This window comes from Gavia stellata, chromosome 18 (genome assembly GCF_030936135.1).
Source record: "Gavia stellata isolate bGavSte3 chromosome 18, bGavSte3.hap2, whole genome shotgun sequence".
Taxonomy (NCBI): Eukaryota; Metazoa; Chordata; class Aves; order Gaviiformes; family Gaviidae; genus Gavia; species Gavia stellata.
The window spans coordinates 3,559,710-3,585,283 of NC_082611.1; the positions used below are offsets into that span (position 1 = coordinate 3,559,710).

General features: G+C 48.8%; 2 protein-coding genes across 2 annotated transcripts; one reads left to right on the forward strand and one right to left on the reverse strand.

The window, feature by feature from the left end:
* The first annotated feature begins 289 nt into the window (after nucleotides 1–289).
* Nucleotides 290–7,737, forward strand: ATPAF2 (ATP synthase mitochondrial F1 complex assembly factor 2). The gene is made up of 8 exons (XM_059826524.1): nucleotides 290–419; nucleotides 2,237–2,281; nucleotides 2,636–2,781; nucleotides 3,592–3,689; nucleotides 4,689–4,769; nucleotides 4,903–5,015; nucleotides 6,496–6,611; nucleotides 7,244–7,737. Exons 1-8 carry the CDS (start codon nucleotides 290–292, stop codon nucleotides 7,379–7,381), a joined length of 867 nt encoding a protein of 288 aa, XP_059682507.1. The 3' UTR covers nucleotides 7,382–7,737.
* Nucleotides 7,738–8,949: 1,212 nt separating this feature from the next.
* On the reverse strand, nucleotides 8,950–23,985 carry DRC3 (dynein regulatory complex subunit 3). Its single transcript, XM_009807757.2, has 12 exons — nucleotides 23,829–23,985; nucleotides 22,307–22,423; nucleotides 20,581–20,747; nucleotides 19,830–19,976; nucleotides 18,504–18,623; nucleotides 17,488–17,600; nucleotides 16,017–16,191; nucleotides 13,142–13,273; nucleotides 11,781–11,851; nucleotides 10,864–10,987; nucleotides 9,248–9,379; nucleotides 8,950–9,086 (listed from the first exon to the last, which is right to left on the reverse strand). The coding sequence occupies exons 1-12, from the start codon at nucleotides 23,983–23,985 to the stop codon at nucleotides 8,973–8,975; spliced, it is 1,569 nt and encodes a 522-aa protein (XP_009806059.2). The 3' UTR covers nucleotides 8,950–8,972.
* Nucleotides 23,986–25,574: the final 1,589 nt, after the last annotated feature.

Sequence of the window (25,574 nt, forward strand, 5' to 3'; positions counted from 1 at the left end):
CGCTGCGCGAGGGGCGGTGCCGGGCGCCGATTGGCCGCGGGCGCGGGGCACGCGCTTCCTCCCGGCAGGCGCGGCCGCGGGCGCTGCTGGGAAATGTAGTTTCCACCCCCCCCGACGGGACGGGGCGGCCGAAGGGGCAAAAGGCGTTCGCGGCGCGGATTGGCTGCCGCCGCGGCAGCATGGCGGCGCCCGCGGAGCCGCGCTGAGGCTGGGGGGCGGCGGTGGCGGCTCCTCCTCCTCCTCCTCCTCCTCCTCCTCATCCTCCTCATCCTCGTCGTCCCTCGCCGCGATGTGGCGCGGCTGCCGCCGGCTGCTGCAAGGCCGCTCCCCGCCGGCCCAGCTCCCCCGACCGCCTCCTGTGGCCGGCGGGAGCGGCCTGGTGTGGCCGGGCGGGGGCCGGACCTACGCCCCACCGGCAGGTGAGGGCGCGCCCGGGCCCGGCCGGGGCCTCTCCAGCCCCCTTCGGGGAGGGGGGCCCTTCCCTAGCCCGGTGGGGCTGGTCCCGCTGAGACCCCCCTCTCCCCCCCGGTGACACCCCTCAAGGTCCCCCCGGGCCGGGGGAGGGCTGGGCTCGGCGCCCTCGGGGTGGGGGGAACCGTGGGAGACGGTCAGTTCCTCCCCCGCGGGGTCCGGGCTCCCCAAGGCCTTTTCGAGACGTGGCCGGGTGCTGGGCCTCCCCCCGCGCCCCTCTCCTGGCATTAGTGGGGGTTCGGAGGGGGGATTCGCCGGCAGCACGGCCAAGTCCTCAGCGCACCAGATTGCTTTTGTGTTTTGGTGGTTTTTAGGGAATTTGTGGGGGTGGGACCCAGCCGGGGTGCTTCAGGCACGTTCTGGGCCCCGTTATCCCCTCCACAGATTTTGCTGGAAACGTGTGGGTTTGAGGACAGTAAAATTAGCCTCATTCTGCCTGAGGTGAGGCTGCAGAGTCGCAGTGACTCATGGCGGAGTGTGGGGAGCCCACTGACGTGACTCAGGACTCCTCCGGGGTACACACACGTTAATCTTCCCAGAGCTGCGCCTCAACAGTGCGGCATTTTCTGAGGCCCTGAAGCTTGCAGGTCACTGAGCCTGAGCAAATCCTGTTTCCCCAGTGGGAATGTGCTTTTTTTAGCCTAGAATAACAGACCTGCAGCCTGGCCTGCTCGCTTCACCCTTCACAAGGTAGATTTATGGCTTCGGGATTTACGATCTGGTTGCTGTCATCAGGGGAGTGGCTTACAGATTCATCCTGCCTTGTGTGAGAGATACAAGCTTTTGCAACACGTGTAATCCAGCTCTCAGGTGTTGGGAGTGTGCAAAACAGTGCTGGTTGGAAAGGACGCTGTTCTTAAAACGGAGACCTGCAGTTCCCTCAGGCTCACCTTGCTGGTGAGCTCCTGAGCCGGAGCGCGGGATGTATGGGCTGGAGGAGGCCACGGGAGGTGGTTCCTCCTCTGGTGACTCAGTGGCATGCCACCGTGTGTGACGTGTCCCCAACACCATCCAGCTGTTACCGCCTGTGCCTGCAGTAAACCTGCCCCCGTGGGCAGTCGCGGTGGAGGGAACAGCGTCCTTGCCCCTGCACGCTCCGAGCCTGCTGGCAGCCGTGGTTCTTCCAGTGGGTGCATCGGCCGCAGGTCGTGAGCGAGACGCACTGAGGGAGAGTGTGTGGGCTGGCACCGGGTGGGTTTGTCAGCGGTGGGGGTGGACAGGGATGTCACTGTGGCCTGCCTTGCCTCTAAGCCAGCTCTGCTGGGTTTCTCATTGCTCTCAGAGCAATCAGGGAGAGTTAGCCAAGGTGGTTCAGGGATTATTTGTCAAATGTGATTGCAGTGGGAAAATCTTGAAAGATTGAGCCCAGAGTGAAACTCCTCTAACAGGCTGGGAAGCAGTGCTGGGACAGGACTGCTTTGGAAACCACCCCTGCCAAACTCCGTAGAAACTCAGTGCAGGCCAGTTGAAAGGGAGCTGACAGCCCAGCCTGGGCTGCTGGAAGCAAAGTCAAGTTGGTCCCATTCACTTGCTGGTTGCGCACAGCAACACTGTTTTTTCACCAGTTTCATGGCGCTTCCCCAGTTGAGTGGACCTTGCTGAAATGGTGTGGTGCTTGGAAGCTGTGGGTGAATGGGCAGGATTTTTGCGGCCAGGCCACCTCGACAGCACCAAGAGCTCCGTCTGTTCCAGGCTGTGATAGGGAGCAGGGGAAGGGACTGAACCTCCTCTAACTGCCCTCTGAATGGCTCTGTTTTTCCCCTAGAGAGGAAGCGGTTTTACCAGAACGTGAGCATCTCACAAGGAGAGGGTGAGTACAGCCACTAGGACAGGATGGAGGGGCTGGACCCCGGGAGGGGCGTTATCACCCCACACTGCCTCAGCAAGAGCGTGGCAACGCACAGGCTGTGCAAGTGGGGTATTTGTCACCAGCCTGCTGTGCCCTTTCCTCAGCTATAGCAAAGCTGTGTGGTGGGAAACAGCTTCCGCGACCATCTGGGGGAAAAGCACGTCAAAATGATGGTGATGGTGGGAAAGTCGAGTATCCCTGGTCCCTTGCTCCCATCAGCTCTGGCTCTGAATCTGTTCCTGCTGTGGGGTTGTCTGTTGTTCCTTAGTGCCTGCTCCTCTTTGATTCCCCAGGATTTATACTCTGATTCCCCAGGAGGCTTTGAAATAAACCTGGACCACCGAAAGCTGAAAACGCCCCAGGCCAAGCTCTTCACTGTCCCCAGTGAGGCCTTGGCCATTGCAGTGGCAACAGAGTGGGACTCCCAGAAAGACACCATCAAGTTCTACACTATGCACCTGGTGAGCATGGCAGGTTGGGACGCTGAGACCTCGGCAGGGCAGAACACAGTGTGTTGGGAGCAGTCAGGTCAGGGAAGTCAGGATTCAAGACAGGGAATCAAAATGCCAGGAGCTGAAGATGGGTTTGCCAGGCCACTACCACCTAGCGAGGGCTTTGCCAGCTGGCAGAATGGATTCCAGAGCAAGGGTTGAGAACCGCTTTGGGGTGTAAGCCTTGTGCCGGGATGTGTGAGATGAGGGCATCTTCTGAGAGCAGTTTCTTCTGCGTCCTGCCTCCCCCAGCTCTCCTGGGTACTTGCAGTAACATTGGCATGGCTCGGTTTAGAATGGGGGTTACCATGTAGACATGAGAATGGTCTCCAAACACAGAACATGGAGACAGCAGGTTGTCCTAATGCCCATAGAATTGGGGACAAGAGGTTGGGAGTTTCGCTGGGCACTGGGGAGAACCTTGCGGTTGTGAGGGCAGTTAGATACTGGCTGGGTGACTGTCTGGGGGGGAATCTGTGTCACTGGGGGGACTTGAGAAGGGGCTGGACAGTGTTATTGGGGATAGCGAGGGGCAGGAGGAAACGATGAGCTCTGGAGCAGTCCCTGAGCCCTCTTCCCTGGTGCTTGATGGGCCTCTCCCGAGGCTTCTGAAACCAGTGAGAAGATTCCTATTACACGAGCCCTGCACCCCCCTTTAGCTGCACCCCTTGGTTCTCTGTCTGCCCCTAATGCCTCTGCTTTTTCTTGGCCTTGTACAATGGAAGCTGCAGCTTCCCCAAGCTTTGAATAACAGCGGTTTAAACTGCCTTTATCCTGCAGACCACACTGTGCAACACGGCGCTGGACAATCCCACGCAGCGAAACAAAATGCAGCTGATCCGTGCGGCTGTGAAGTTCCTGGAGACTGACACTGTCTGGTATGAGATGGGGGGCCCCGCTGGCACAGAGGCGAGGTTGTCTTGTTGCAGTGTGGTTTTTGGAAGGGTGGTTGGGGGAAGTGAGGGAAAATGTCTACCGTAACCCAGTCACGGCAGGGCTCTGATCTGTCCTGGTTTTGGCCTGAGGGTTTGAATTAGTTTAGGCCAGTCTTATGTCTGCAAACCTAGTGGAAGTCCGTGCACCCGAAGGGCATAGGTATGAGGGAGAAGGGATCTGGTCCTCTGTTGAACTCTGTTTTGGACACCTCTGTGCTGGGCAAGGGCGGGAGCAGCAGGAAATGAAGATCTCCTTGGGGAAAAGAAAACATCTTTGAAAGGCCTGGGGAAATCTGTCAGCCCAGTCCCTGGTACTCCCGTGCCAGTACAGGCAACTCAGATTACTTGTACCAGTAGCGAAATGCCCTTTGTTCCCTAAAGTCCCTGTGGGCTGCAGGATCAAGCCTGTTCATGCCCAAGCTCCTGTCTCACAGTCCCAGCCTCTGAGGTGTTCACTAGCAGCTGCTCAGCTCCTGCAGGGCGGGGGGGAGAGGGGAACAGGACTCCCCCCATCTGCCTCTGTGGCTTTGGTCAGGGTGGCAGCGGGGAGTGCCGAGCTGAACCGCTGGGCAAGGTGAGCCAGGAGGAGTGGCCCCATATAAAGCTTTCCAGTGGGATATGTCCCCTGCTCTAATCTCGCTGCGTCCCGTGGCTGGCTTGGGGCTACCTGCAATTTTCTGTTGGCTGGTTTGCTGCTCTGTTTTGTAGTAAGATAGAATTGTCCTTCCTAGAATAAAAAAAAGCTCTGAATTAGGGGAAGAGTGGGGGGATTGTTCCCAGTCACTGCTGCCGCTGCCTGGGTGGACAATAGGCCCTTGCTCCCCTTGCTGTGGTCTGGGGAGGGGGCAGCTTCCTTCCCAGAGGTGTGCCCCAGCCTGGCAGGGAGCAATCTGGCAGCCTGGGGGTGAACATCCAGTGTGGTTTTGTTCTGCAATGTCCCAGCTATCGTGTGGAGGAGCCAGCCGCCTTGGCAGAGCTACAGAAGAATGAATGGGATCCCATTGTCGCCTGGGCTGAGAAAAGGTAAGAGGTCAAAGATGTTTCTGTCTGCTTATGCCCTGCCCTGCTGAGGCCAGGAGCTCTAGTGCTTGTGACTGTCGGAGCTGCGAGGTTCACGAGCCCTGTGCTTTTCTAAGGGGCTGGGTGATCATTCCAGGTACAATGTGGCAATCGGCTCCTCGACCAGCATCCTGGGGCCGAACATCCCAGCCAGCACCAAGGAGACCTTCGTCAGCCATCTGGCATCCTACAACATGTGGGCCCTGCAAGGTGAGAGAGGCTGGGCTGGGGAGCCCTCCGCTCAGGCTGTGCCAGTGGAGGAGGCGGTTCCTCTCCGTGGGGGAGAAGAGCGACTGTAATGTTTTTCCTCTCCTGCTGAGATAATCGGAGTGTTGAGGTTTATGTTTTAAATCTCCAGGCCAGTCCCTTAGCTGCATTTGTTAAGGGTAGGGACTCTCCCTTTAGTGCCAATAGTGTTCAGGGTCTGACTGTGCTGGCCTGGGAGCTGTTTGCTCTACCCTAGCACAAATAACTTTAATGCCAAAATCTCTAGTGACTTAGTCCCCAGCTTTCTTACCAGGAAAAGAAATGGGGTTTAGTGCTCTGAGTGTCCGTGGTTCTGTGTGCTGTCCTCACTCTTTCACCCTTATAGCCCACTTGATCTTACCTTATACTGCTGAATGACATCTAAAGATAAAGAAATGAAGTAATGTTTGCTTTCCTGAAGTTCTCAAATGCAAGAGTTGAATGAGCAGCAGGCAGTGAAACCCACAGAAGACACTAGCTGAGCAGCTAAGGAAAGGTATCAGGGGCAGGACTCCTGGGACAGGACTTGCAAAGCCTTCCAATTACCCCTGTAAAGATGTTCTTTGATGAATCATTTCTTTTCTTCATAGTTTGTAATATGGGTAAGCAGGGTGGAAGGGAAAGGCATGTGCCTTCCCTGGGGAAGGGGAGCCTCTGGGCAGCTAGTCGACTTTAGACCTGAAATTCAAGGTCTGGCCTAGGCCGGCAGCGCAGGATGAGTCTGACTTCAGTTCCTTCCTTAGACCCTGTCCGTGCACAGGCACCTCCATTTCCTATCAGCTTGAGCTGAACCGTGAGTGTTCAGCAGCTGAGAGTCGGGAGCCCTTCTTTCCTCTTCCTCCTCCTCCTGGGTGTGTGTGTCTGTGGGATTTGCTCCGGTCCCTCAGCCACCAGGCACTCGCTCTCCTCCCCTGAAGAGGGATGTCTTGCAAGCCAGTAGCTGGTGGTGTGGCAGGAAAGAGCTCTGCTGTTTTATCAGCCAAGCCCAGCAGCTGTGTCCTTTGCCGACACAGTTCTCCCAGGGCACAGCACACCACGCACATTTGCACAGTGTTTTTCTAGGAGTGGCTACAGATGTGGACACCTCTTTTAGCACCAAACAGTATATAAGTCCCTTTCGTTGTGGACTTTCATCTGAGCTCCAGAATACTTGGGTCTGGATGGGTATCTCTTCCCTTTGCACAGGGAAGGTTTGGGGCAGAATAAAAGCAGGCAGTTTCCAAGGCATAGCCTTTGTCACTGTGGTGACAGTGGCCAGAACAGCGCTTTATGTCTGCTGTTAATGGCAGATCTGACACTTAAGGGCCCAGATGCAAGTGGGAGGTATTGCTATCCCTGAGGAGGTATCACACCCTGCCTGTCTCTTCAGAGCATGTGAAGATGCTGCTGTAATGCTGCAGAAAACAACCATGAATCTTGTTTGTTTTGGGTTATTCCCTTCCAGGTATAGAATATGTAATCACCCAGCTGAAATCTCTGATTCTGTCCATGGGTCTGATTGACAGACACATTACAGTAGAGAAAGCCGTGCTCCTATCTCGCCTGGAGGAAGAATACCAGGTAAATTATGTTACAGAACAGCCCTATAATTCAAATAGCAATAATCTCAGCATGACAAATGCATCTCCTACCACAAATAACTGGCAAGGGAAGTGCCTGCTATTGCAGGAGAGGTTCCGCTCTGCCAGTCTCCCCATTTGAGAGAGTTTGGAGTACGCTGCTGTAGAGCAGCATCATGGGCACAATAGCCCAGAGTACTCCTGGGGCTGCCAGTTTCTTTTTGCAGAACCCAGATGGCTGCTTTTCTCCCTCTCCAATCTGCAGTGCAAAGTCGTGGCTGTCTTCTCTTGCTGTGGGTTATCCAGCCTGGAGGACTTGGTAGACACCAAGCTAATAACTTGCGTGTTGGAAACTGGCCTGGCCTGAAGCTCCCCCTGACCCAAAAGTGGCTGAAGTTGATGGGAATCTTTTCATCCTCCCTTTAAGGGGCTTTGCCTCAGACCCCAGTACAGATGAAGCATGTCCTTCCATCTCACTCATCTGGAGATCTCCCCACCCCTGTAGTCAGTGATCAGCACAGCTCCTGGGGGGTTACCCGTGTTTCACAAACACGAAAAGGGAGGCTGCGTGTTGCTGAGCAGCTCTACGAATGGTCCAGTTCTGAACTGACTCACGTTCCTCCTCTCCTTCAGATTCAGCGGTGGGGCAGTGTGGAGTGGGCTCATGACTACGATCTGTGCGAGCTGTGTGCTCGCGCAGCAGCTGGGACTCTCTTTGTTCACCTCTGTTCAGAGAGCTCGACTGTAAAACACAAGCTGTTGCAGGACTGAGGCTGCTGGGCTGGGCACAGGAGGAAAACGCCCAGCTGCGAATTGCTGGCGTGACCCGGTGGACAGTAACCACCCTCCTGTCACCATGCCTTTCCTGGGATTGGCCTCGTGCTGAGGAACTGCAACTTTGTGGGCGACTCCTCGCTTGGACTGCCTGCCGCAGTGCAGCGCCAGCAGTTTTGAGCCCGCACAGAGGAAGGGTCAAGGTGAGCTTCCTCTGCATCCCCAAGACAGCAGCTCTGTCCATTACCGGTGTCTGTAATTCATCAGAGGAGCTCCCATGAAAGAAACAGCTTCCTGGGCAGGGCGCGGCACAGACATACCCAGCATATGCCACATGTCTTCATAGCTGCCAGCTCCTGACACACACTTGTTATGGAAATCTGAAAACAGACTCCATTGCATCTGTTCTTCATCCCTCAGCGTGCCTGTATGTAACACCAGGGTCTCTGTTTGATTAAAGGCATGCCCCTGCTAGATACTGAAAGCCAATGCTGCTGCGTATTTCTTTGTTTTAATCACCAAACTGTGGTGTAGGTCCTGAGCTGCCAGGCTCTAGGCAGGTGCTGGGATGGCTGCAGGCAGAAAAAACCCCATGGAACAGAGCAGAGCAGACACTAACTACCAAACAGATCTGCTTCTTCCGCATCTCTGTGTGAGCCTCTCCACATTAGCGGCCCTATCCTTGCAGCCAGGGAGCAGCAGGGAGATGATTGTGCAGTCCTGGAGCAAGAGGGAGGGAATCTGGGCTCCTACCATCTTCAAAATCACAGAGCACTATGAGCTAAATCTGTGTATGACAGGCAGCGCCAGCCACGGGGCTTTCAGAGAGACCTGGTCTCTCCCCAGAGTGCATATGTAGCCACCCTCTCATTTAACCTTCCCACCTTTCTCCTTCCTGCTTGCCTTGAGCAGTACTGCCCTGGCCAGCATCATTCCTCTGAAGCTGCCCACGGGCGAGCGCAGCAGCTGCTGTCACCGAGCAAGGAGGGGAATTAATGACTCTTCGCTTGGCTGTTGCGAGCAGTGGTGTGTGAGCTCCTGTGGAACCATTGATTTCCCTTCCTGCTAGCTGGGGGCTGCTCTGTTCACGCTACAGAAAGCTGCTTTTGCGAGAGGCAGTGAGAAGACAAGGCTCCCAGGCACGCAGAGCTCCCGCCAGCCTTGTGTTGTTATCTCGGGGGTGGTTTGATGGAGAGCACTCCTCTCCCTGGCTGCTGCCACATGCCTGTGGCTCACAGGTTCCTGCCACTGTGCTTGCAGGTACCAAAACTTTCAGGCATGATATGCTACGATGGTTTGGTTCAATCAGCTCACAGCTGATCCGTCACCCCTTGTGACCAGGTCTGAGCTCTGCCTGCGCGGGCTTCACACCAACATGATGGAAGAGACAGAGTTTCATACACTTTTCCGGAGTCAAAAAGTTATCTTTTATTTGCAGTTTATGATGGGATGGAAGAAGTATGCCTTTGGCCTGAAATGTCCCAGGCAGCTCAGGCATAGACAGGCAGCCATCCCTGCCGGGTGTGCTGCTGCTGGGGGGCTGCCCTGTGTGCGCCCAGCTAAGGCAGCTGCCCAGCCCATGGCAGACCTACTCCGTCGGCTCCGGGACCTCTACGTTATCCAGCTCCTCCTGGAGATTGTCGATGTACTGAACAATCTCTCTGACACGGTCACGGTTTCTGTCGATCTCGTTTTGGAAAGCCTGAACGGATTAAAGCCAAACAGTGAATCCGCAGGCTTGTCAGGGTCCCTGGAGCACAGAGGGCTCCAGCAAAGGTTAGGGAGCATCTTTCCTAGCAGTGTGCTCGCTGCTTGGGCCAGGCCTGTCTGTGTCCCATCCACCTGAGCACGAGGGTCTCTTACCTTCTCTGTCACAGAGGCCTGCCAGCGGTAGGTGTTGCTGAGGATGTCGCTCTCTCGCTTATCAATCTTCAGGAGGCGGATGCCATGGGACACGTTGACTGCGTTGACAATGGTGTTTTTGTCCACAAGAAGCTAGGAGGTAACGTGACCGGATAAGGGGAGGAGGGCGGGCGCGCAGTGAAAGCGGCGGAGCTCGGAACTAGCGGCACGGTAACTGCAGTGCTCAGGGGAAGAAAATCAGCCCTCTGTTTCAGACAGACTAAGCCCTAGTCATGGGGAAGAATCCAGTGCTTTACGCTTCGCAAGGATGTATCTGGGCCTCGCTATGGTGTAATGGAGTATTATCCCTAGTACAGGTGGGGAAACTGAGGCAGCACCCTCGGCCTCGCCAGCTGGAGCAGGGAGCAAATGCCTGCTGCTGAGCGCTCTGCTGCAGGCAGGGCTGCCTCGCAGCACATGGCAGGCCCCTGCGGGCAGCTGGTGTTGAAGCAAGGCTGCATATGCTATAGCACGCCTGGCCTAGCAGGTGCGGAAAGTGGAAAATCGCACTTGGAAGGGTCTCCTGCCCTGGTGGCGCTGGCTGTAAATCTTCATTTTTGGAGAGTCCCAGCTTCCAATGGAAGCAGTGCCTTCCCCCGTGGCTCTAAATAGAGGGTGGCTTCGCTAAACCGTAATGACTCTCTTCCTGCAGCCAAGTGCAGCTGTTGAACAAATGAAGATTTCTTCTCCATGGAAATGGATGGCAGCGAGGCAAAATGGGTGCACAGCAACGGTGCGTAACTGCAGCCATCTGCACAGGCCATAAAGCAGGGAGCTCCCCCGGGGGGGCGGGGGGGCTGAGGGGTCTGTTTTGTGTCTGTCAGCTCTTGATTACCTGGAGTAATGGGGAGGCTGGGATGATCTGGACAGAGCAAAACCATCGCAAATGCAAAACTCGAGTCATTTAGCCACTAAATGAAGGAATAACAGAGGCAAAAAGGTCAGCGGCATTGCTGACTGGAGCACTGCAACGATCTTTGTGCTTTCTGAAAGGCTCCTGGGATCTTTGCTATCACAGCAAGACTGAGAGCGCAGTGGAAGGCTCCCTTTGAAATGTCATGTCCTGCCTCCAGATCAGCTCATGGGCTGGGGAGCTCTAGGGAGGGACTTTTTAAATCACTGAGGCAAAGAGAGCCCCGGTGCAAGGAAGTCGGAGCGGTGTTCGGATGCTCCTGGGGGAGCAGGGAGAATCTGAATAAAAGCAGCTGCGAGTGCAGCAAAGACGCTGCCTAAGTGCCTGCTGGGTTGGGGCTGTCTGGAAATCAGCCAGACAAGTGACTTGTGCTGGAGGCAGGAGAGTGCCTTGCTCAGCACCTCTCCGGGGCTGCTGCCACCAGCTCTGGCAGCACCCAGGGAAACCTGCAGTGCAGTTATCCTCTGTCCTAGGCAGCGGACATGTCCGGCAGCTCTGCAGTTCAGCCAAGCGGCTAGGGCCTCTTAGGAGGAGGTTATGGTCTGGTTTAGGCATGACTTTAGCTGTATTGAGCCTCCTGGAAACCCTGTCCCTTCTGAGAAGAGGCTGTGGCCTCCTCTTCTTGCCAACTCCCACGGGGAGATGAATATTTTGGTGCCCTCACCATTCGAACATCATCTGGCAAATCCTCATCAAGCTCATTCTTGACTGATTTCTCCAGTGTGGTGAGGGAGATCTCCAGCAGCTTTTCATGGTGACGGTTTTCCAGGTCCCGGCACTGGATCATCGTACAGAAGACGGTTAAGGAAAAAGCTGACCGCATCACTCTTAGAGATTAAATGACCTCCTGTAACTAGAGACTGAGTGTCCGCACAGTGGGCCGCCGCAGGAAAGAGCCTGGCTGCTGCTAGAAGCTGCTGTGGTGTCAGGATATACACTTTCTGCTCTTAATTGCAGCTCACACACATCAGGTCTCATCCTCACTGCCATATATTATGCGGAACTGAGAGTGGGCCTAGGTGTGCAAAGGAAATTGAGGGAGGCCTCCCAGGATATAAACTAAGCTCTGAATACGCCAATTATTTGCATCAGGCCAACAGATACATATATTTAAAATAGTGTAACCTGTCACTGAAGCACTTCAGTATTCTCATCTCACTTTGTTCCAGAAGACATCAACAACACAAAAATGAAGGTCGTTTAAAGAAACTTCAACAAGAATTGTAGGTATTTCATTGGCTGGTATGGCAAGAATATACATAGAAAACACTCTAATCAGATCTTTCCAGGGTTGTGTCATGGCTGTGTGAAGAAGAAAGGAATATTCCCAAGGGGGAGAAAGCTGCGTAAGTCCTACAGACTTTCAGCCCAGGAGAACTTAGATCCTTTTGTGCTCTCCAGAGTTGCCACAGAAAGAAGCTGGGCACCTTAAATGACCATTCCTGCAAAGCTGGGAAAAGAACTTTTCTGTTGATTTAAAAAAAAAAAAAAATTCTATACTGATGCCTCATTTCTGGATTTAGAAGTGAGATATACATACATCGCTAGGAGGTCCAGGCCAACATACTGTCAAAAGGATATATCCCTTTAACGTTTTCAATGAATGTTGATGCTATGACAGCAATGTTTTCTTTAAAATCCTTTATTAGTTCCTTAACAGAGGGGGAAAAGAGGAAATATTACAATGAAAACTTGCATAAACATAAAAGGGAGTCAGGGAGTCTAGGAAGAATCTACAACTGATTATAATTTGGACTCACTGCTGTTATTAGCACAGTCAGAAACTGAACTGCCTCAAGCATTTAAAGTGTTTTGAAAGTGCTGCAAGATTTTCTTTCCTCATTCAGGGACAGAAAATCAGAATCAGTTTACTGGAGGGAAGCTGACTAAATGATACCTTTACCTGGCAGCTGGAGCAAGCCAGCTGATCCTTTTTTACCCTCACCTAAGTAATGCATAGAGAGTGCTGTATTCCCGTATACTGCCATGCTGCAGTGTCCCTGTATGTATGAAGAGCCTCTTGTCGGAAGTATAACCAATGCCTGGGCTTACTGCAGCTTTTGGTTTAGTCCTCAGAAACTAAAACTGCTGCTGCCTGCTACCTCTCAAAAACGGCTGATGGGGAATCTGTGAAGTGTTGCACTTAACGTCTTGATGCAACGGTTCAAATACAGCCACCCGAATCCTGCAAATCCAGAAGGGCATGCAGGCAGGAATGCTTCTGCTCATCCATCAGTGACTGAAGGTACATGAGGACCAATTCAGAAAACACTAAAAGTCACAGTCCTGATGCAGTGAGGAATCCATTTTGAGCTGCTGCTTTCTGTCATGCACATTCACAAAACCAAACTGCTGCATTTGCTTGCACACAGGCCACAGCTTCTGCCTGCTAATTTTTAAACAGATTACTTTTTTTTTTTAAAATGAAGATGCACATTAGCAGCCCTGCCCTAGTTTTTGAGGAAAAGTCTGGGGAGAAAAAAGGCAGCTATTATGCAAGCAAATGCAGTAAGCTGAGCAGGAATGTGTGTAATCTTATTCATAGCAAAGATCAGCTTCAAAGAATTACACCTCTAGAATCCTAAATGCATACCCCACCCTATGCAGCGACTTCCATACGCAGACCTATAAAATGACTGAACAACCTCCGGTCCCATTCTCTAAAGTCTAGGAAATCAGCATGGATAGGTGTGAAGGATGTACTGCGCTCTGCTCTGAGAAAGAGAAATCTGTTGCAATGGATCAATGTCCAGGGCCTGATCTCACCCAGATCAACTCTGAGCAGACAAAGAATAAGATGGAGACAGAACATTAGCCTGACTGGAAGACCTATGCCCCCCCTCTTTGTGCAATGGACTACTAAACAGAAAGTGCAGCAACAGAAAAATGACCCCCCCTGCATTCTGGATGTGAGGTCTCACAGGTATGTGCTTGACCCTTACCTCCAGCTGGTCAGCTATCAGCATTTCCAAGGTCATGAGTGCTTCTGACAGCTGAAGTATGTCCTCCTTGTACTCGGCTCGTTTAGACTCAGCAATATCGTAACTACCGGCGTTATGAATCTCATCCAGCCTCTAAACACAGAGATATATAAATTACTTATAGTTTGTGTTCAGCACTCCATTGCAATTTAATTAACTTGTTACATGTGTGAGAAAAGTTCCTGCTGCTGATCAGCTGAAATGAAATGTGATGATTCAGGAAGTCTTCAGATTTACATACTGGGTAGTCAACAGTGCTGAGATACGCTACTGCGCTAACGATCCAGGGGCAATGCAGTGAAATCGGTGAAAACGCTTCCTCATCCTCCAGTCAGCAGAAGACTTTGCCCCTTCTATGCTTCCAACTTTGGTTCCTCATCCGACACATTTCAAGTCAAAAAAAAAAAAAAAAAATTAGATTTTTGACGTTGCTGGCCATGAAGAAGAGAGAAACAATTACTTTGTAGAAAGAAATGCAGGCCTAAATCCTGATCCCCTTCATGTCAAGGAGAATCTTGATTGACTTCCGTAGGGTCAGGATTTAGTATTCTGAATACGGAATACCTATCATTGCCTGCCTTCCTCTTACAACAAGGATTTATTGCCCTTCAGAATTAAATATTGACGTCAGTTTTGTATCAGACAAGATTTATGATTTCTTGGATCAAAAAAAATCCTCTTGTGCTAAGCGATGTATTATTTTCAAGTCTGTTCAAAATAAGTTAACAATCAAACGTTAATAGAAGGAAAAAAAATATACATGTTTCAAGATGTCTAATCCACTTCTCCTGAAAGGGAATGGAATGGGCTAAAATAGAGAATTCTGACGAAAATCATTGCCAAGACTTGGGTCTGAAAATGGACTAAATTACCCAAACTTTGCAGTGTTAAGAGGGGGCCAAGGGGAGAGCAAGGTATCTTCTTTTCCAATGTAAACAAGTTAAGAGGCACAAAAAGCTCCCCAGCCATTCAAGCCGCACCTCTGGGAGCAGTAACTTCAAAGTTCAAGGCCTTTAATGCTTCTTTGTGCCTTAACCAACTTCAGAGAGCAGAGTTATTTTACAGGTTACCCAAGTTTACATGAAAGGATTACAGCGAGACAAACAGCCCCTAAGAATGGCTTACAGATTTCAGTCTGCTGGGACCTCTGCACCTTTGGAATTCCTCCGGCAATTTTAAATGACCAAAGGGGAAATGCTGTTAAAATACAGTGTTCGGTTTTGACACCGACTCCTCCAGTATTTATATGAAAACTGTCACGCTGACTGCTCTGTCCTGTTCTTGCAGCTCAATCCATAGCTGAGCCTGCAGGTCATCAGACAAAGAGGAAGGGCCAAAATCTGGCCTCAGCCATGTTTCTTTGGGTTTGATTTTGGGGGTTTAGGGGTTTTTTTTTTTGTCTGTTTGTTTTTGTGGGGTTTTGTGGGGTTTTTTTGCATGGAAGCTATATTAGGAATTCAAGCGCAAGTTAACTGAATATACATATCAATCTTTATATGTGGCCTTTTGGTAAGGCTGCAAACTCGCGTCCCGACTAGAGCCGATGGAGTCGGTTTGCCAGCACGAGTCAGCAAGGTTCAAGGACCTGGGCGCAGGGTGACTCAGCGGGCTGCCAGCGTGTGACAAGGCACCTAAATCAAAGTGACCTGGTTTTCAAAGGGAGCCAGCGCTCGTGACTCTGCCTGGTGTCAGTTGTCGGGGACTTGCTCTGCTCAGCTGACAGTGATACCAAGCTTTAGCCCCTCCTTATTTTTTCTGTGGAAACAAAATAATGAGCTACCTATTATACGTGGGCAGAAAGGGATCCAGCTAGAAGCTACGCCCTTAGCAGCCACAATGGGTGGCTGTAGTTGAGCAGAATGAAAAAAAAATAGTTTCTGCTTTAAAAAGACTAGAAATACATTACAATAGCTTTATCTAATTTTTTGTTAAAGAAGTTCTTTGAGCTGTTGTTGACAAAATGAACTGAAGCAGAAAATTACTTGAAAACAAGCTGAACACCCTGCGATGTCCTTCCTTTTCTTCCCTGTTTTTCAATGACAGAAGAGCTGTTGGAGGCCTCAAAGAGAAGGGGAGTGGCATTAAATCTGATAAATCTATATGTATTTTTTAAATCAACGTCAAAAATATTTAAACTAAAAGAAAGGTTGAGCATTTCCATTTTCTTAAAGACCGGTAACTTTTCTGGATGGCCAAAAATGTAAAAAAAACCCCACCATGTTTAGCCACTTTTTTTCTGTAAAGCCTTGAAGGACCTTTACCTTTGTGGACAGTAAGATAAGACTATAACATGTTAATTTTGTCCTACGCTGAATTTCCAGTACAGATAGAGGCTGTCAGTGTTAGCTGGTTGCGGTTTGCCCAAAGGGTTGAAACTTCAATCCCCAAATTCTTTTCCTACACAAAGTACTAAAAAACTTTTAACTTTATGTTAGTTAATGACATTATATTAGCTAACACAACAATTTTTCTTGGTATAGATTTATACTGTAAAGAAAGACCAGTGACTGAGCACTGGAAGGGGTTGCCCAGAGAGGCTGTGGAGTCTGCAACTTGGAGATGCTCAGTAGCTGGCTGAACGCGGTCCCGGACAGCCTGCTGTGGGTAGCCCTGCTTGAGCAGGCGGGTTGGACCAGACGACTTCCAGAGGTCCCTGCCAACATCAACCACTCTCTGATTCTGCCATTAGGGATCAAGTACTGATTGCTATTACAGTAGTGTAAATCCAGAATAAATTTCCTAATTTTAATGGAGTTACCCTTGTTTTCAGTGAAATTAAAAGCTGGCATATGATGTAGAGAAATCATGTATCAAACAAACAAACGTATAATGTTACCCTTTTGTTCCGATTTTCAAAGTCGAGGATTATTTTCCTGCCTTCTTGCTGGTTGGCTGTTAATGCTTCATGAAGGCTTTCATAGAAATCAGAGACTTCAGCTTCTCGTTTTTCATACTCTTTCAGACCATAGTTAAATAGGTTCTCACAAACTGAGACAAACTCCTTCCTGTACGTGACACCAGAGTCAAGGTATTTTGCTTGTTCAGTGGAGCGACATGCTATGTTCCTTCTACCTCTGCAAATTTGAGCAACCGGAGTTACAAGCTACTGTTATGTAAACTCCGTGGTTCTTGCTGGGAGCGGGCTGCCAGGTATTCTGTCTGTGGCAGGACTGGGTCACCCATTCACATTTTATGCATAGGATTTTGCTGCCTTAAGGGTATGGAGAAAGCTGTGGCAACTTGAGGGGAAAAAGGCCTTGAGGAAAAAAAGGAAATACATATACTTCTCTGACTCTTTTCTGACATGGCAGCGGAATGAAGCACACAACCCTATCTGTCTTCACAAGTGTGAATACAGTGCCTGCATAGTTAATAAATACAGCTCCGGAGCCTACAGCCAGAGCACAGAATAAACTACTGACTTGGTAGCATCACAAAAATAACGTCAATTTTTCTTCTGCTATTATCTTGGCAATGGAATTGTTTCTAGAGTCTATTGTAGTTAAGCTGTGATGCATTTTTCCCCAACAGTGTAATGCAATTTTAAGGAAGGTCAAGTTACTGGCCTTGACAATGGTCTATTAATCTGAATGAGAAAAGAAAAAAGAAAAAAAAGTGTCTGCTTTCTGGTCCCCCGTCTAGGAGCAATGATCAGAAAAAAGTGCTGGCCTGAAAACTTCATGTTGCCAGCTCTGACAGGTTGTGAGATATGCGACTCATATCATTCTGATTAGTCTGTTCCCATCTCCTACCACTTCAATTTCAACATGATTTTAGCAACTGCGCTCTTACAATCCAACTGACAGAGATTTATCTTATAGCTCATTTTAAACTTTAAGTGGATTCCAGACTTAAAGAAAGTACAAAGCCTTGAATTCTTGAAGGGTCAGAAAAGAAGGCTACCAAAACTGTGTTTGATTCAAGTGAAGGAAAAGGAATACGGTAATTACAATGGTGAGACTTTAAAACGCTGGAATCTCATGACCCATTGGTGATAGAAGCGAATGGTTTTACAAATGGGCTGTTTCAAGCTGGGTTGGCCAGCTTGCCAGTAATATAAACCATTTGTTTGTAGCCCTCATATTTCACAAGATATCAAGCCTTAAAGCTGTCAGTGGTCTCACAGTCTTGCAGTGGTTTTTTTTGGTACCATTCCAAAATTGAACACAGACTGTCTCAGATCTTAGATCAATGTAGCTCTCAGCCCTGGACAAAAGCAACGGATGAAGAGTCCCTGTGGATGCGCCTCCTTCTTGACTCAAGGCATTACGTTTTAGCTGTAGGTATTCTAAACGCAGGAAGGATATGCCTGCAGCAGGTCACCCACTCCAGGGAGGTAAGCCAGTTTGGCAGCTTCTGTATCCTCTGCATACATACTGTCAAACAGGAATGATCCATTCAGGTACTCAACAAAGGCTGTCTTTGAAGAGAATCAGAGCAATGTAAGTAAAATAAAGAGTGCCAACCTGCTGCCAGTCCTCAGGATGCCTCTCTCCTAAAAACACTTAACCAGCAGAGGAACACTGGTGTAGACACAATAGATATACCAATCAAGGCATGAAAGCACCCTGCAACCAGAGGGAAAACCATCCTGATTCACATGTGGTTTTGCTGCTAGAACTCTCTAGCCTAAGGATAGAAAACACTGTTTAATCTTATCTAAGACATTATCACATACAACCACATACTGCAAGGCTATTAAGCCCTTCAGGTAAGGAGTCAGTGGACTTTGGGGAGGGATGGAGGGAAGAGCTGCAAGTGTCCTCCTTGTCACTTAACCGCCTCCTGCTCTTCAGCCAGTCTGATCTTCTAGAGAGCTGGAACACAGAGGCAGACCACAATTGAAAGCACCATTCTGCCTGGTCTTGTATTCAGTCTCTTCACAGGACTACAGTGATCTCTGAAAGCCCTGAAGAGTTTAACCGTAAAACTAGTGAAAAGCATTAACTTAGTGAGAAGGAGAAAAAAAGTCACTGCACCATGAAAATGCTAACAGTTCCCTCAGACCTGTAATTCTCTTAATCTCATGTCAGGCAGATAAGATCCTTGGGTATGATTTACTATTTAGCTTCGCAGGGTCTGTATCTATAGTTTCATTGTTCAGCCAAAAGAATTACGTTCCCCCACGTCATGTGTATTCCACAGCAGTTCCTGTTTTCATTCAAAAGATGAGATTCAGAGATCACAGAGATTAATCCTAGCCTTAGTTTTAGCACAGTCGATGTTAAGCTCTCATTAAATCTTCAAGCAGGTAAAAGAGAAGTCAATATCTGTTGCGCTTCTTTCTCCTGAGACAATATACAGCCAGCCAAAGAAAACATACCTTGTGGTACTCCAGCTCTTTCTGCTTTGCCTGTTTTTCCTCCAGCTGAGCCAGGGCCTGAGCCTCCTCAAGTTCCAACGGCTCAGTAAGATCTTGATACTTTAAAACTGCAGCTTCTCGCTGAGAAATGCAAACAAAGACAATATTTTTATTAGATTATCCAGCATTGCTCAACAAATCTGGGCATAAGCATTTGATCTTTCTAGAACATGCACCTGAGTGACATCTGCATCTTCATTTCTTTGTGGGCTTTTTACTAAACTACCTATGAGTTTTCTAATCCATTCCTCATTCCATTTTTTGTTGGTATATTGCTTTGCCTCTGCATTCAATGCATCTGAGCTGATTCAGTCCCAGTAAACTTTTCTCTCCCCATTTCCTCATCTTTAGGTGGGGTTTTTTTGTATTTTTTTTTTTCTTCCTTAGCAGGAGGCCCTGTTTTGACTTCTAAAATTTTAGCTCGGATTTAATCAGCTAGTGAGTTTAATGCATTTACTAGGGAGGAGAAGGCTCTTCTGAGGAGTGGATGGCAAGGTAGTGGCAGGAGCAAGAACCTAATTGTCTTGAAATAGAAGCTTGACAAATTTAAGTATGGGATTCTATGACATACTGTCTGTATGAGCAGGGACTGGACTCAATGACCTGGAAAGCCTTTCCAGTCCTATGGTAAGAGTCATGTATATTGCAAGTACAGCTCCTGATCTGTGCCAAGCAAATTTACAATTAATCATGGTTACTAAAAAAACCCAACCAAACAAAAACCCCCTTCTTTGCTTCTTTGAACCCTGGGATCAAAAAGCAGTCCCACGCATTACCGGTGCGGATGCACTGTTCTGTGCTCAGAAATCAAGAGCGGGAAGTGCATTCGATAGCACCTGCTTGCCTGGATAGTCTGTCAGTCCGCTACTGAAACAAATTGTGCAGCGAGCAGCAGGACCACCAAGCCTCCTTTCCCCCGGATCCATGTCTCAAGACAGATCTCCTCCGAGATTTTCTGATCTCTGAGAAGGCTTGCATTCACACTGCATCCTCTCTGTGGCAACATTATCCAGGCCCCTCTCCCACACGCAGCTGGTGATTTTCACAAAAATCTGTGAAGACATCATGCCTCTGACACCTCTACCTCTCTGTCAGATTTGATAGAATTTGGCCTACAGGTTCACAGCTGTTAGGTGGAGGCTGAATAAACACTCCGTGTTTCTGTAAGCCTAATTTCTGCAGGGAACCTGCCCTGAATGCTAGAATATTGCTGGCATACCAACGAAGCAAATGATCTGTAAGATGCTGGTGCCTGATTTCACAAGCAGGGAATGCAGAAATGCTTACCGTGGTGTCACTCACAAGCTTGAAGTCCAAGTATACCAGGTCTGGAAGATGAGCAACAACAAACAGCATATACTGCTCATCATCGCAGAGAGGGTTCCCCGTGAGATTCAGTGTGCGTAAGTTTTTAAACCTCCTGAGATAGATCACCTATGCCGAGGGGAAAGAGATGCTGTACTTCCCAGTGCTGGGGAAACACACAGCCTTGAAATTCATTGCTCTTATTACAATTATGTTGCAATACATATCCTGCTCTGCTGCCAAACCCAGGCAACATTAAATTATGAGTTTCTAATGCTTTCAGGAAAGGAAATGCTTAAACTCACATTGTGAATATATAAATGATGAATGTAGAAAGAAGGCCTTTAGCTGGGGTGCACAAATCAGGGGTCTTAGATTGGTAAACTGCCCTCAAAAGAACCCCAAATAAATCCTAGTCTCCACTCCCTCCTTTTCTCACATGTAGCTACTTACTCCTTTTCTAGCTTTCATGGGAATCAATAGGAATTTTGGCACGGCTGACAGCAGTAACAGAACCAGGCCCCCATGAGTCAATAATCTTAAAAGAGAAATAGCTGTAGTAAGCACTTAACACCGGGGCAGTTTACCAAAACCATAACTTAGACTACAGAGACAGTGAAATCCTAAGGAGAATTTTCTCCTCTAAGGATGGGCTTGGGCACAGTGGCAAATGTCAGTTTTAGAATATTCAATCCTTTTATGGGGAACATTTGCAAAGACAGAGAGCACTCACATCTTCCAGAGTGGTCAGGTTATTCTTTCCGATGGAGAAAATCTGCAGGTCTCGCAATGTGTCCATGTGCTCAATTTTAGATACTCTGTTACTGTAGAGACTGAGGTCCTGCAGTTTGACAAGGGTATCCAGGCCCTCAATTACTTCAATATTGTTGAAGGACAAGTCTGGGGAAGAGTTTACAAATCAAAAGTTTTACAAGCAAAAGTTATATTATCTCTCGAAGAACACCCTGATTCAGACCTTGCATGTAGCCTGGTTCTTGATTTAGGAGTTTATATGCAGTATTTTCCTCAGGGGTGTTCAGTGTCCCACAGGAAGGGCTCACCATTTAATCATCGTTCTCTGGGTCGGGAAGCGACGCACACATCTTGTCCTTGCAACTGTCCATGCAACTTTTAAATGAGAGGAGCAGTTGAAGGCATTCCATGCAGCGTCCACATACACAACATGAAAGTGATTTCTACCTTATGGGGAAACCCAAAATACAAGAAAAGAGGTGGAGAAATGCCCTAAAAGGGGAGTATTTTTGTGACAAATTTGATACTCCCTGCCTTGTTTCTTTCAGACTCTTGCCTGCCACACCAGTGCCCACCGTCATGGTCATTCCCATAGGACCAACATATGCCAGTCCCGGGCTCACAGTCACTCTGTTGTCAATGGAGGTGTGCAAAGGCATATACTCACTTTAGCTATTTCACTCATTGAAATTTCCTCTTATCCTGCTAGAATACCTATCCTAACACCTACATTCATCATGACTAAGGGCAGTATTTGCCCTCAGGCCAGTACTGAGCAATTCAGGAGTCCAAGGATGGTTGATGAGGGTACCAGCTGTCTGCATCACCCCAGCCCCGGGACGGCTAAGACACTCATGGAGCAGCTGCTGAACCACTGCAGCCTTTGGGCAAACGAAACCCATGAGTGTGCTTCAAAACACTCTGCTTACATTGTGGTGATCAGCTGTTGATTCACAAGTGCATTAGTCATCTGTGCAGCAGAAGAGTGCAGACAACTGGGCGGAAGAACCCATTAGACGTTTCAAGATGTGCTTATGAGCCAAAGCCCTGCATGCTATTTTCAAAGACGGTTGAGGATGTATTTACGCAGCCAACCAGCAATGTAGCTGCAGTTCCCAGAGAATGCTCTAAGCTATGAGTCTGTAGCAGCAAGCTCACCAATCTGCCCAGCATCAAAGCCCGCACCACTGTGTGATGTTGCTATCAGTGTGCCAAGTTTTTAGTTAAAATGTAGTCACATAAGACTACAAGGATGGGCACTTCTCGGGACAACAATAATGACAAGTCCTTATGCATGTAGGGGTAAAGATACTATTTCAGTGGGTTCTAGTCTGTGAAATGCCTGCATTACCTTTGAAAACAAAATACAGGCTTCTAAATCACAGGGGTGTTTCTGTAAAAATTTCTGAAAGTCACCTCCCAGTACAAGTACAAACCCTGGAAACAACCTTGAAATCTCAGCTTCCTGTTCCTGCCACACCAAATGTATTAAAACCAGTTTTTAAACATTTGAAGGATGGTTTCACAGCTCTGATATTCAGGCATTTTGACATTTGACAGTCAAATGAGGAAACGCACAGACAGCTGACAGCCTGCCCTGGGAAAGCTCCTATCAGTCGTGTTTGAGAAGGAATGCGACATCCTGGCTTTATCGCAGATTGCTCTGCACCTGTGAAGGCATCCAGCCTCATATGCCTGCATCTTACCCAGCCATACAAGGTGAACCAGACTCTCCAGAGCTTCTATCTTCTCAATGATGTTGTTGTCCAGCTGGAGTTTAGTCAGATTCTCAAACTGCCACAGATTATCAATCTGCAGGATATCTAAAGCCACAGGGGGAAAAAAAAAAAAAGAGAAAATTGCTTTTCATGTGAGACAGCTTTCAGTTTAGCAGACACGCTATCTTGCACAAGGAGAACATGTCCAGTCTTACCTCCAAAATGATTTTCAGCAGATTATGATAGCGTGTGATGACTGCCCTAGAGAGCTGAGAGGTCTACTGGCTGGACGAGATTTCAATGAAACAGCTCAGTTAACCTCAATGTCCTGCACCAGCGCACACTGCTCATCAGCGACGCCAACGAGTCGCTGAGGGGATGCTGACTACGGCCCTGCAGTCAGGAGTGGCTTTATGAGTCCACTACTAGGAGGCCTTGACCTTCATTTTCCTTTCCAGCTCCAAGGGGGAGGTTTAGGATAAGACTCTGCTTTTCTCCGCATTTGCGGGCTAGCGGTGGCCAGCTACTGCTTTTGTAAATTACTCTCCTGCTCCTGGGATTCTCATCACAGGAGAGCAAGTTGGGGTCTACTCTTTCTGTGAAGGCTGCAGTTTAGAACTAATCAATATCCCTGCATTTAGCTTTCTCCAAAAACAGAATCACAAGGGCAGGTCGCTAGGCACTACAGCAAAACATTAGGACCAAGGTGACAGAAAATATAGAACATTCTCACTCCCAATTCTCTTCCCCCCCACAATGGCTTCCCAGAAGACTTCGTTAGCGGCTCTGCTGCTGTCATTGTTTAGTGAGTGCAGAGTAAAGCAACGAACTGCATGCACAAAATATTCACACAGTTCTATATTTCATATTTGCAAACAAATACATGCAGGATCAGGTAACAGGCAGTCTGTTCTAAGGAACTCAACTAATTCACTGGAGCATGCAATGAATAATCAAAAGCAGATTTTTGCCCACAAAATTATATACCCCCAAAATACTCAAATATGGAGCCAAATGTTCTTCCTTTTCATTTTTTGAATGCAAGTTTATGACTGGTTTGACAGTAAAAGGCAAGCTGCGATAATGCTATGGATGACCGGAGGAAGCCACCAAATTGGGCTGTAATCACCATAATCTACCAAATAGCTCTCACATAATCGCCGGCGATGGCGGAGCCTGCCCAGGGTTTGATTTGTCCACATACAGAAGGGCCCAATAGGCCTGTGGCCTGTAGGTGTCACCACAATATAAATGTTAAATAAGAATAGCAGTGATAATGATAGCGTAAAGTTAAGCAGCTTTAAAGTTACCCATCTGCAAAAGCACCCAGCTCTCTCTAATGAAACTACTTCATACGGGTATCACTAAAAATGTAAGTCCAGATGTTACTTTTCACATAACAAATCCAAGCTAATCATGATTGTTTCATTGCCAGTTAGCCACTTCATGCTTAATTCTATTAAGCTCTAACGAAAGAAGAGGAAGAAAAAATATATATTCTGATACTCACTTCTAAAACTAAGCTGTAGCTCCATCACATCCTTAAAGTTAATACCTTCCCTTTTGGCAAGCTTTCCTATGTCCTCTGGATACTGCTCTTCAATGGCTTTCTGAACCATTTCATCATCAATAACGTTTGGCTCAATGCTGTTGTATAACTGACTCATTTTTAGACAGTATCAACCTTAAAGGGCAGAAAAGAAAAATAACAATCACTGCCTGGCTACTATTTCCAACGTTCATTGAACAGGCTTGACAATTCCAAGGAATTAAGAGCCCAGCTGAGCATTAAGAAGATCTAATACCTCATAGCTGATATCGAAGACAGACTTGACTTTTATCACAAAGTCACTGATGCGACTCTAAGCACAGCCCTACGGCCCGAGCACTGTAAAATGGCCGGGCACGATCACATGCAAACTTCCCACCACGTTTGAGAGTTTTCTATGAAGAATGCCAGAATTTGGCCAGATAAATAGACCAGGAAAGGAGGCCCTGGGCAGCACCTATGAACAGCAATGGTCCATCACATGGCAGTCACCTGTTGCTGAAACCTATCTTCACGAAGAGGGCATATTCAAGGCTCTGTGTGCCATTTAATCTAGTTTTAAAAGGTAAGTTTCTCATTATAGGCAGGTTTGATTTACAGAGTAAGAGGCATGTATTTATAGCATAGGAAAATTAACAACAACAGTTCACTAAATTTAAAACACCCATGTCATAATAAAACTGAAAACAAATTGGAGGAAGGAGGAAAAATTATAAGCAATAACAGCGATTTTCTGAAGAAGGCATTTAATGCAGATCCACAGTAAAGGCTGTCTAATTCAGTCAATACGTAGCACGGCACACAAACATCTTCGCTTTGGGAAACAGACAATTCTGTCAGTCAAAACTTTCTGTCCTGGCTTTGTTATTTAAATATCCCTAACGTCACCCAGGAGGCAATGAGACTACTTATCTTTCTAGAACTGTGCACAGTTAATGAACCAGTATAAAGGACTTGAATCATCGAACTTTTGCTTGCATAAGATGCCTATAATTATGGAAGAAGTCCTGCTGATTTTTTGCATAGGAGGACAGGAATGATAAACGTCTGGGTTTAGAGAGTTCTCTCCTCGTCATGGCTTTTAATTAACAACCCAAACCTCTCTATGGCTGTGCTCAGCACAGACCGAGGAGTAGCAGGCTCTGGGTTTATTCATCCCTGACCTGCCAGACCTCCCACTTTCCTTGCATTTCTCCATCGCCTCTTTTAGTCAGTGTCCGTTCCACAGAGCTAATCACACCGCGAGGTCAGCACCACGCTGCACCCACTGGGGCCAACGCGGGTGTCAGTGGGAGCAGTGGGTCTGCCACCCAGACGAGGAGCTGTGCTCACAGCCAGCCGGAGCCCAGGCCTGGGAAGCAGCGCCACGTCCCCGACACCCCCCGGCCCTGCAGCGCCCGGGACGGCGACGCTGACTCTGCCTGTCAGGGTGGCTCTGACCCAGGTGTGCTGCCGCCTTCCCCCCGAGACCCATCCAGGCCCAGATCCCGGCCCCTCAGGCCTCTCACCGCCCAGGTCCCCAAGGCTCCAGGCCCGCTCCACGTCCCCGGTACCGGGCCCGGCCCCAACCTGCGCCTCGGCCCCGGGGCTCGGCGCCGGCTGCTAAGGAAGCCCCGGCGCGTTGCTAAGGGCGGCCACGTGACAGGCTCAGCCGCCAATGGACAGGGAGAGGGTGGGAAGGCTGGCTGCTAATCAGAGCGCGAGAAA